The sequence below is a fragment of the Poecilia reticulata genome, chromosome 5 (genome assembly GCF_904066995.2).
Source record: "Poecilia reticulata chromosome 5, P_reticulata-male-v2, whole genome shotgun sequence".
NCBI classification, from domain to species: domain Eukaryota; kingdom Metazoa; phylum Chordata; class Actinopteri; order Cyprinodontiformes; family Poeciliidae; genus Poecilia; species Poecilia reticulata.
In genome coordinates this window covers 16,922,672-16,934,895 of record NC_088834.1, presented here as the reverse complement: position 1 = coordinate 16,934,895, position 12,224 = coordinate 16,922,672, and the positions used below count along the sequence as shown (strand labels likewise).

The window sequence follows — 12,224 nt, the reverse complement described above, 5'->3', positions numbered from 1 at the left end:
AGAACCAGCTTGTTAATTAGCTGTCCTTCATGCTGGAGTTTAGGCTCGGCTCCCAGCCTAAATTAAAAATGGTCTCAACAAACAACATTTGTTAAATGGTTGTGATATTAGCAGGTACTCTTTTTTTTTTTTTTTTTTAATAATTGGTAGTAACAAAGTCAAACTGCAATGAAACTGGATGAGATTTGTTGTTGTTTTAGATTTGTCCTGTTTAGCCTGGTTTGGTTCTGCCAGCCTGTTAGTTTGAGCCATTCAGAGGTGGATTCGCTGGTCTATTTCAGATTAGGGGTGCACCGATTGCAGTTTTCATGGTCGATTTGTTTCTGAGTTGGTACCAGTGGGGTGACCGTTAACTACAAATGTGCAGACATGACCTGATGGGCCGATCGATCAGTCAAAAGATGACAGTGACCTTTGATGAGGTAGATAAGATTAGTGATGAGATCAGCCTCACATATAAGTATCGGCCGGTCACTGATCTCTCAAAGTTATGGAAATCGGCACCGATAAATTGGCTGGTTGATAAATATGTGCACTTACTTCAGATCATTGTTTTGCTCCAAAAGGCTCATGGATTAATGGCTGTCGGTATGATATTGTTTCTCCAATCTTGGGCGACTGTGGCTCTGTAATCGTCTTGTGATGGGAAGGTTGTAGGTTCGATCTTGGCTTCCTCCTGTCACGTGTTGATGTGGTGCTGGGCAAGACACTTAACCCAAAGTTACCCACCACTCTTTGTATTGGTGTCTAGTTTGAGTTTTCTCAATGATTGGAAAAGCTCTATATAAGTTCAGTCCATTTACCATTTTTATACCAGATGTAATCAAACACACCTTCCGAAAAGCTGAACCTTTTCTTATCAGTCCAGAAAATGTTACCATAAATCTTGGAGATAATCTAAATGTTTAGTATATTTTATGGAGCTCCTAAGGGACAAAGTTGGTTTCTCGCTTGCACCAGATACTGTCTTATCTAATGTGAAATTAAACAAGAGTTATAATTTACCTATTCTTTGTGTTTTTGGATGACACTGCCAAATATATTTCACATTTTCAGGAAGTTTGTTGCATATTCTTCTGCAGTTTTTAGACCCAGATTTTGCTTGGTTGACTACCCAGAATAGCAGGTTCGCATGAGAAAGCCATGTTTTTTTGAAAACATATTTCCTTTGTATAGATCAATGGTTCTTAACCTTTTTTGAGGTACCGAACCCACCAGTTTCATATGCGCTTTCACTGAACCCTTCTGTAGTAATAAATAAAATATTATTTTCCCCCCCCCAAATTCAAGACATAGGGGTGACCCAATGTCTTGAATTTGGGTCTAGTTGGGTCACCCCAAGATCACCAAGTCTTCTTAAAAGGTAGAGTCTCTGAGAACAGTTCTTCAAAATATAGTCAGTGTTTTCAGCAAAATTGAGCTGACTGTGCAGGAACGACCCAAGGCATTTAAAATTTGCCACAGTTTCAACAGGTTGGCCATTGAGAGAAACCGTAACCACTTTAAGGTTCTGTTTAGGTCATTTAATTAGCTCTACATTCTTAAGAGAATGAAAAATTAATAATGAATAATAAAGACTTTGCGGTATTCTGATTTAGTAATGCAATTATATTAGTTGTGTTACCACCCCCACGCCACTAGAGGCAGTACCAACCTCGAAAAGATGCGACTAAGGAGCAGATTTAGAAGTACACCGAAAGCTACAGAATTTGGTATAAACTGTGAGCTTTGCTGAAGTAATTAAAGACAAAAGTTCAAATCCATGCTGAGAGTGGAGCTCCTTCAATCAGTGCTCCTCTGCAGCACTGATTGGCTAAGCAATGTAACGTCATCCTCTGCAGCAAGAGATGGCAAAGCGGGGCGTCATCACGACTTTACACAAGTGTGTCTTTACCTCCGCGGCAGAGGCTCCGCCGAACCCCTGAGACCGACTCATCGAACCCCTGGGGTTCGATCGAACCCAGGTTAAGAACCACTTGTATAGATAATTCTGGAGTCAGTGCTGCACAACACCACCTGTTGACCAACACTGGTAGCTTGTTCTTGATGTTTAACTTGTGATAAATGAGTGGCCAGGGGGAGTTAGAGGTGGCTCGTCTTCACGGGCTTATGACGGAGATGTTTTGTGAAAGAGGTTTTTGATGCGCCGCTTCCAGGAACGCCCACGCTGCTCCTGGATTTCTCTGTTTTTCTCGCTGGGATTCACTGGAGGCTTGAAACTTAGAAAGAGCTTTTCAATTCTTTCCAGACTGGAAAGACTGGATATCAGTGATTTTGTTTCTCACCTGATTTTGAGTTTCTTTAGATCAGATCAGATCAAATAAGGCAATAATGTGTAGTTTTTGAGATCTGATTTCTTGATTCTTGGGCAGGAATCAGGCCTAACGTTTAGTTTGCCAAGTGAAATTGAACTCACCTCCCTCAAAAATGTCACACAGTTGATTTAACAAGAAGGGGGTTTTCAGTTTTCTTACAGGGACGAGTAGACTTGGATCAATTTTTTTCTACTTAATAAAGTTTTAATTTTTTGTAGCAGCTCAGGTTATTTTTGTCTGATATAAATTTTAGTTTGACCTAAAATGTGAGGGGAAAATAGGCCAAACAAGGGATCTGTTATTCAAAATTTGTATTTTGTAAATTTTTTATTCTTCCATTTTTTTCTCAACTAGGCCTGTCACAATAATCAATTAATCAAATAATAAATTAAACAAACTTAATAATTTTCATTGGCATTATTTGTCATTTATCTCTTTTTTTCCTCTTTACAACGAAAACTGGTTGATAAAGTCTGGAGTTTGATGCTTTGGTCTCAACAAACCCTTTTTTTGAAGGACGTTTTGTTTCCAAAGATTTCCAAATCAATTTTACTTGTTGTTTTCTTCATTTATTTTGGATATTTAAAATGGCTTCTAGTTCCAGTGTTAAATGTTCATTAGATTAAAAGTTTACTGATCTTTTAGAATGCGTTCTTGTTTTATTATTTTTCCGTTACCATTATATTATTTAAAAATGGTCTCAAAACAACAATTTTATCATTTATTGCAATAACTTCTAAAACAATTCAAGGTTTCCCCCAGTGTATTATAAGCCTGGCGGCCCGCCATGCTTTACTAGCCCCGCCGCCAGGCTAAGCGTTGCTTGTTTACGTTTCTAGGAAAATACAAAAAAAAATCTTTTTTTTTTTTTTTAAAGCCGGCTGAAAGTGTCTCTTTTGCTCTTAGCATTTCACTAGTAGATTTATTCCTAAAGGATAGGTTTATAATAGATAGGTTTATAGTTTATGCATTTAAACCCGACAGCTCTCGGACTAATCACACAGCTGGCGCCTCTGCGCTTTGCCTCACGCGCTGCCGCTGCTTTACCTCGGCACGTATCGCGCGCGCCTCCTTTCACTCAAACTGAACACAGGCTGACCTGTATGGATATTTATATAAACCTACTGTGAGGAATTATGATCCTTTGGAGAACTCTAGGTAAGAGTTTAAAACCCGCCGTGTTAGCGCTGGTTTCACAGCTCCATGTGAACCGCAGGAATAACTTGTAGCGAATTCAGAGGTGTGCGTTGTGGAGTGGTGAGCAGGGACGGATCTAGAAAAATATTTATGGGGTGGCAAGAGCGGGGCATGGATTTTTTCAGGGGTGGCAGCATATGCCAGTATATAATGGACTTTTAATGCAACTTTTAGAGCAACTTTGCATTAAAAGTGTCATTATTTATGGAATGACACTTCATGACAAGTGTCATAAACATTCATAAAGACTTCTTCATGTTTATGACAGTGTCATGTCAGTGTTATGCACACCCCTTCAAATAAAGTGAAACCATAAATTCTCCGTGATACAAATCTATAAACAGTTTTGTTTCTGTTAGTTCTGTCAAGATACAAGAAGGGGCAAATTTCTCTTTTATATTGGTCAATCGTTTTATTTTAAATAAGCTATAGGAGCCGTAGTTTGATGATTAGTTCAGTTTTTGTCGCTTGTTTAACTTTTAGGAATTGCAGCGGCTGCAGACAGTGCACCACAATAAAGGTACAATAAAGCTGATAAACAGGTGAAGAACCAAACACCACTTCTATTCTGCCTTTTCTCACTCTGTGTGTCGGCTTTACACGGACCCGTTGCCATGGCAACCGACAGACAACAGCTCAACGAGCAGATAAAGCTGAGATTACTGATCAGGGGAATCAACACCAAAAAACAAACATTTCCCACACAAAAAAGTAGCAAAAGCACCAAAACGGAACATTCAGTCTGTTGCATTATGCTGTCAGGCTTGATGTCTATATTGTCATTATTAATAAGTTTTCGCCTGAGCATAGCAGCGGTTGATTAGCTGATGTTTGATTAGCTGATTTAAACAGCTGCTCTACTGATGACTTGGTGTGTGGGTTGACCTGTTTTAATGCTAACGGAACCAAAACACACCGAACTGTGCAGCACATGTTAAGGTTATCAAAGTCAATAGAAGGCTAGCAAAAGTTAGGCTAGAATACCTGACCCACTGCTCACTTGTTCGATGTTTTCTTTAAGTTAAAACGTTTTCCTCACCTGTTAAATCTGAAGCCCTTGTTATCTAATTTATAGGGTTGAATTAACCGCTAAATATTGCGTCCATTTTGCAGATTCTTTGCGTGACTGTGGTATTTCCCTGACAATCCATAATGTTGACTCAATGGACAGCAATGGCGCAGGTGTGGCGCACCTTAAGTCACGTAATGTCCAGTCGCGTAATTTATATCCATTCATATCTGCTGCTGGCACTCTGTCCTTCTCTCGCACTTCCCGCTACTTAGCAGTGGGTGTCAGGTTACGTTGTGTTGCATTCAATGTTGTCAGAAAAAAGAGATGCATGCGCTTAATACCCGATTTCCCATAACTATTTATTGAATTCATAGTCGCCAGCTGGGGTGGCAACAGGGGTGGCAAGGCTCTCATTTGGGGTGGCAACTGCCACCCCAGTAGACCCGCCCCTGGTGGTGAGAATGATTTATCTTTGTGAAAGAACAATTATTTACATCTCAACACGCTGCTCAGCGTGTGGCTTTTTATCTGTCTTCCCTGTAAAGTTTGTCTGTGGTCCCGGTTGGCCGGAGCGTTTGTGGATAACGAGCAGCGCTAACCTCATCATGCAGGTTCAGCCCGGTGAGGAGCTTTCGCGCTCTCTTCAGAGTCATGCAATACGCTGATTTTATATTATTTTATTATTTTTTAGTATTACTTTTCCGGTTACACGATGCATCAAACCATATTACCTCATCATGCAGGGCCGGTCCAAGGCTGTATGAGGCCTTGAGCAGAATTTTATTTAGGGGCCCCTTTTGTTGCTAAAAACACCTCTAACAGCTTCTGTGTTAGATTTAGTAAAATATGGGAGAAGGGAGTAGTTTAATTGGCCAGCCTAAAAAGCAATAAGTGTAATCACAGTTTACTAATTTGTATTTGTAAATTAAAAGATTAAACTCACAGCATCAGATTGTTGCTATGGTAACAAAACAATCTAACTATGAATATTGTTCTTTGAAGTTTTGCAACGTAAACTTGCCAGCTCCTTAAAATCTTATATTTAAATGTTAAACAATTTAAAATCTTTTAACTTATGTATGCCTAAACAATTGAATAAAATTTAATAGCATTGATAATCTCAATAAACAAATGTTACATTTATGTATCTGTGGTCTGTTTTAAAATATTAGCGTTTATGGGGCCTCTGAAGCCCTGGGGGCCTGATGGAGCTGCTGACTTAATTTGGATTAAACAGAAGTGCAAATTTGTTGTTTTTAGACTAGTTGTGGGTTTAAATAGCATTTTACTGGAGATCTTTTCCCGTAACATATAATTACACAGTAATACTTTTACATTTCCTGTCAACTTAATATCTTTTAATACAAAAACACGGTGGACCGCCTCGACCACCGGGCTTAGCAAGTTTTCTGGGGGAAACCCTGCAATTTATTGGCCAGCAAAATTTGTTATCGCGACAGGCCTAGTCTCAACTGCTTCTAGAAACAGCCCAAGTGTTTGAAAAAACACTCGGCTGTTGGAAGTAAGTTAATGTATTTTAGTGTCTGTAAAGAATCTCCTTATTGCTGAGTCACAGTCCATGGGCACTGCTCCGTTGCCTAGCAACCCCAGGAAAGCCCAGCCTGTCACCTAGCAACCCAATCTGAGTTCCAGCACTTTAATCAGCTGGTCTTACCTCTGCATGTGTGACTGCTGGGCATCCAGAAACCACATGTGACATTCTTATTGGTTGTGCACTTCTGTTTTCCAAACATGTACGGTTGTATAATTTTGTATCTGTTTGCAGACATTTTCAGGAACAAGTGTAAAAGTTGAGTTGGGGGAGTGGCAAGCAACAGCTGACTAGGATTTAAAGTGACAGGAGGCCCTAAAACATCTCATTCTGAAAGGAGCTCAGAATAGGCAGAACTGACTAAAATCTTATTAACAATCTTTAAAATGTTATGAACATGTTTTATAAACCACATAGACGTATCATAACCTGTTCAAGGTTATAGGTCACCTTTAATGGAAACCATTTTTCGCATTATTCTGTTCAGACTTGCTCAGGTTTATAGTCACTCGGATGCTGCTAACACTCACTGTGACTGCTGTGGTTTTACAATGCAGTCCCAGTTAGCACTGTTGAGGAACGATATGCAATGATGTCCATAAAGCGCTTAGTTACTGTCAGGCTTTGAAGATTATAGCGATTCTCTATCTTAAAATCAGCAGTCAGACATTATTTTAATGAGTTGCTATTAGGAACAGGGTTACATGAAGGCAATTCAAACACTGTACTGACTTCAACTTGCCATAAACAAAAGTTTGCAGGCTATCTTTGTTCCAAAGAGACTGGCCAGGCCGACTCGCCTCTTGTTTCTTGGAGACGGGACTGACTGTCTCCTTTGTTATGTGGTTGGTCATCCCTATCTCTCGCCTTTTTTTCATCCTTTCTCTTTCAGACCATCTGCGAGTCTATTTTTGCTAATGTTATTTATCGAGGCTTAAGAAAATCTCTTTATTTGCGTAATTCTTTTTTTTTCTCCTCCATCACAAACATTCCTAAGACCACCGCAAATATTTATGTGCTGCAATGTGTTAAGAATAGAAAGGAACATGTGATACAAGCAGATGTTCTCATTTTTTTTGGCTGTTTTTCAGCAATTTTTGGCTTACACTGGTCTGAAATGTTTAATTCTTCATCAAACAATATTAAAATAATGTCCAAATGTTTGTTGGTTTTTTACAAACACTGGTATATTTGGCCATTAGGACGGACCTTTACAGTGTGTGATGCGGACAGCTGATATAAATTTTAGCAACAAACATCAGAAACTCAGGAGAAGTGGTGTAAAGATTGCTAGGATGGAAAAGCCACATTAGTGACCTAAATGTGATTTATTGTAGTTAATGTTATTTCAATGATCAGACATAATATGAAGGGTTTTCCCAGCTGCCTTTCTGTTTGGAGAGTACTGCATCAAAATAGGCTTCAAAAATAAAAGCCTCAACACTCAAGGTGAACCGCAAATATAATTTAACGTTTTAGAAGTTCCTGTTGAGCGCATAATGAGACTGATGTTGGCACATATTCTGACTAAAGAAGAATGTGTGGTGTATGTGTTTACACCTCACACTCGCTTGCCTCTGTGTCTGCAGTTCAAAATCGATTAGGTTAATGTAAATAAACCATCCCACCATCAATCACAGACAGGTCTTTTCCATCCAATATTCCCTGCAAATACTGCGTTCGCTTGGACAAATAACCAACCACATCCAGCAAATCAATTTATACATTTGACTGGAAATTTCTCATATTTAAATGTATATGTCTTAACGTTTTATTTTGTTATAGTCATGCGATTGTATGCCTGTTTAATTGATATATATCGTACATCAATTACATTTATCAACTATTACCAAAATGTACTTTTTTTTAATGCAAGCAATATAAAAATAATTAACATTTTATGCATTGTTGCTCTTGTGATCTGGACTGAAAAATGTGGCCTCCAGGTTCTAGAAATAATCGGTGCATGTGATGGAGAAATGCACGTGCATGTGGCGCATATCGCCCTGCAGTATGCAGTAATTAATGCGCTACACACTTGCATGTGATTGAGAAATTGCATGGTAATCAAGTGTACTTGCATGAAATTTAATTGCTTTACAATTAAGTGTTGATTTTTTTTTTATTCCCTTAAATTCCAGTTATACGGTGATTCAAATGGAAAGTTTCCAACCCTAAAACTTCCCACGACTTTGCAGCACTAAGAAACCATTACATTTGTTCTTGTTGACCATGTAGTTTTCATGACTTGAAATAGTTTTAGAATATTTGGACAAGTGTAGAAAGAGACCAGTTTGTTAGTATATATGTAGGACAATACTCAGAGATTTAAAGCTAAGTTTTATTGTTGGGACTTTGAGGACTGTTCACCACAGTAATAAAACAAATATTTTCAGTTTTTCTCGTTACTCGGTGATAGTAGTATAAATACGTTGCATTCACAGAACTGCATCCCTTCCAGGCTGTGACTACAGAAATTTTTGATTTTTATGTTTTTCAGAGAAACACAGGGACAGCATTTTAAACTTTAATCTAATTTTTAAAGTAAAATAACATCATTTTTGTAACCTTCACAATTGTTACCTTATAGACAACGATTCAATGATTATTCAATTTAACTTTAGCATCAGTGTAACATTAATTTTAGTAGTAGTTGTGTTATATATCATATTTTCTTATGTATATTTGTCAGGGATGAATTACAGCCTGCTACCCGAGAACACGTTGCATGATGAACATTCTCACTGTTTTTATGATCAGCAGTCAAACTATAAAGGGTTTTAATTAGCTGTCTGAAGTTCAAAGTGCATCATGGGTAGATGCAGCTTTTACTGTGAAGGTTTGCCAAGTTTGCCTTGTAAATAGAGGCATAAACTCTTGTGTTGTCTCGGCCGTGCGGCTGATTGTAATCAGGTCTTTGAATTCAATGGTCGCAGTTCAATGTAACTGATGAGGCGACAACAAGTTAACCAGATAAATCAAACCAGTTTGAAAAACAAAGGCACTCGGCTAAATGTTTATTTACTCACCGCTGTGCGCCAGGCAGCTTGTAGCAGCTGTTTCTGCACAAAGTTAGGAAGGAACATATTTACAGCACCTTGTTTATTCTGAAAATGAAAATTAATTTCATTGTAAATGGATGTAGGAACAAAATTATGTTTTAACCCCCTTAATATGGAGTGGAAACAGGGCAGCAGCTCACGATTATTTTAGTTATTGATTAATCTATCAGTTTGATTTGTTTTTTTTTTAATTGCACATTTCAAACTTTTTTTATTTATACAATATAAAAATGCATTATAATATGCCGTTAAACAAATTCCTTAGGCAATAAAATGTTTAACACAGCATTCCTTTAGCGAATGCTTGATCATTTGTATCAAAAGATGCACATTCGGCTAAAAAATACTTATAAATATGTGAAAATTTCAATCTTTTCTGTTCGACCTAACATAAATCTAGTGTAGGTCTAATCTGTTGACATTTTTTTTTTCAATTAACCATTTACTAATTGCATTGCAAAGATGTTTATTAGGATATCTTTAAAAAAAATTTTTTACAGAATTTGAGCCAGGTGAAGCTAAAACTAAAACTTGAAGAGTTCTGGACAGAACTTATTTGCAGATGAATTTTTTTATATGAAATTCAAGATCTATATATACATATTTAAAGTTTTGGCTGCTTCTTTCTGCTTGTCTTTGTTGTTTTTTTAGTCTCTGTTCTCCAGTTAACAATTACTTGAGTTGAATTGCACAGGAAGACGATGGCCAGGCTCCTCTTTTGCAGAATGGAAAGCGAAGTATGCATAAATGTCGTATCTCAATGTGTAAAGTTAGAGACCTGCTCCACGTGTCTGCAGCTATAAATCCTACTTACAAAATAACTGCTGGCGTACCACAAAAATATATGGCGAATTTTGAGGTGAAAAGAAGCAAAATGGCTTGAATATTAAATATTGATGTTTCTCTTTAGGAAACAAAGGTCATGGTGGTCCCCTGTCCAAGCGTCCAGCCCATAGAAGAGGCTCTGGAAGACTGCATTCGCCACGTCGTACCCGTCATCCTCTACGCCATCAACCAGGACTCTCTCAGCTCGGAGCAGGTGGCCGAGCTGCGGAAGGTCAAAGAGCTGCTCTCGTTTCCCATTTGTTTTCTCCGCATCCCTGATTCCACGCCAACGGCCTCCCCAGAATCCAGCCACCGGGCGGAGAAGGAGAGGGAGAAGAGCATCCTCCACAAGCAGCTGCTCTCACTCGGCTTCCTGAACACTCAGACCGGACACTGTTCCTGTGGAGCCCCTACGCAGGCTTCCGCCCCAGGGGCTAAGCCCCAGAGCATGTTGCTAGAATCTTTCGAAAGGCAGCCTCGGCCGCTGGTGCCGTTCGCTCGCCAAGTTCTCCAGAACCAACAAGTAGAAGCAGCCAACCTGCTTAACGGGCTTCACTGTCGATGTCTTGATCTTTTCATCAACCAGGTCAGAAGATGACGCATTCTAGCGCTGGTTTGCTGTCGTCAATCCGTGACCCGTTTGCTGCCAGAGTATTTTGACCCCTTGCAGTCCTGCAGCACAAACACTAACAGACCTTTGTCGTCTTTGCATCGCTCCCCTGCAGGCTTTCGACATGCAGAGGGACCTGCAGATAACTCCCCGCAGGCTGGAGTACACTCGTGAGAAAGAGGGTGAACTCTTCAACTCCCTGATGGCCATCGCAAACCGAAAGCAGGAGGAGATGAAGGAGATGATCGTGGAGACCCTCAGCAGCATGAAGGAGCAGCTGCTGGAGGACGCAGCCAATCTGGAGTTTACAGGTCAGTGAGGCGCCACTCTGGACACTAATGAACTAATGACTGCTAGAAGGGTTTCTTTCAGCTTTCTGGAGTTTGGGAAGCATAAATAACATGATGCAGTCTGGATGTAGCCTGAGTAAACTATGTGACCTTCTGCAGGGTTGACTTACTACATGGCCAATAAATTAAACTCTGGTATTGCATTTTATAACTAACTACAGTTATTTTACTAATCTAATCTGAAGATGAATCTATTAATTGTACAAAAAAATCTCTTTCTGCAGATATTTCATTTAATCACTTGAGCTTATTTTATACATTATTTGAAATGAGTAAGAAAATCCAAATAAACAAATAATTGTTTTTAAATGGCAAAATAAACATTTTATTTTCTAAAATGCAACAACAGAGCATTCCTTGAGTGAATGCCTAATCGTTTGTAGAAAAGGATGAATCTACACCTACAAGAAATGCTTCCAACATCAAAATGTGAAAAGCTCAGCCCTTTCTACATGACTTGACATCAATATAGTGTAGAGCTGATATGTTTATTTTTTCCATTAGCAATTGATTGGATACCAAAAGGTGCTCAATAGATTTCTTTTAATTAGTTTTTTGTTTTTAACCAGATGAGAAGTTCTGGGTAGAATATATTTAAAGATGTTTTTTTTTTTATCTTAAAGGCAAAATGTATATATTTTTTTTATAGCTTTTGCTTAGTATCTGCTCTGCTCTCATGGTGTTCTTTCAGCAAATGGCCTTTTTTGGAGTCTGTATTCTCTTGTAAATGATTAATTGTTGGTAAATTAGTTAGCAATTATTTCAATAGTCAATTAATCACAATTAATCTGATTAATTGTTTCAGCTCTAAAGTAAGGTACATAAGTCTGGACATAACTTGAGTAATTTGACCCACTAAATGGCCAATTAAATATCAGTATTAAATTCTCTGTCTGGTTTTAGCGGCTTTTCCTGTTGAGAATGTGGGCAGGTCATAAAAGGTGGATGAAAAGCAGCTGGAATGAGAAAAAGCTTGTTTGTTTTGAGCTGACGGATCATTTTTATTAATTGCAAACAGCACTTTCAGAGCTTTATTTCAGTCTATGAAGAGGCTGGACAGGCTTTTCTGTCAGATATCAGTGTTTTCAAATTTTCAGGTACAGTTGTTTAAAGTTAGAAATTTGCTTTGTGTTAATTCTTTTCCTTTCACTGTTCAATAATCACATAAAAACAGAACAAATGTCTCCTATTTTAGTCTTTTACCAGAGACTGTGACCGTCCATTAAAGACGTATTCAGACTATTTAGGGTTTATCCGTCCTTTCCTGTATTTTGTGAAACTGATTTATAATTTGTTTGAGA

General features: G+C 38.4%; 1 protein-coding gene across 1 annotated transcript in view; it reads left to right on the top strand.

Moving 5' to 3' along the window:
• dstyk (dual serine/threonine and tyrosine protein kinase) overlaps positions 1 to 12,224 on the top strand; it is a 36,741-nt gene that overhangs the window by 8,502 nt on the left and 16,015 nt on the right. Inside the window, exons 3-4 of the mRNA XM_008409794.3 lie at positions 10,049 to 10,549; positions 10,689 to 10,884. Of these exons, the coding sequence (XP_008408016.1) occupies positions 10,049 to 10,549; positions 10,689 to 10,884 (697 nt within the window). The remainder of the gene's footprint in view (positions 1 to 10,048; positions 10,550 to 10,688; positions 10,885 to 12,224) is intronic.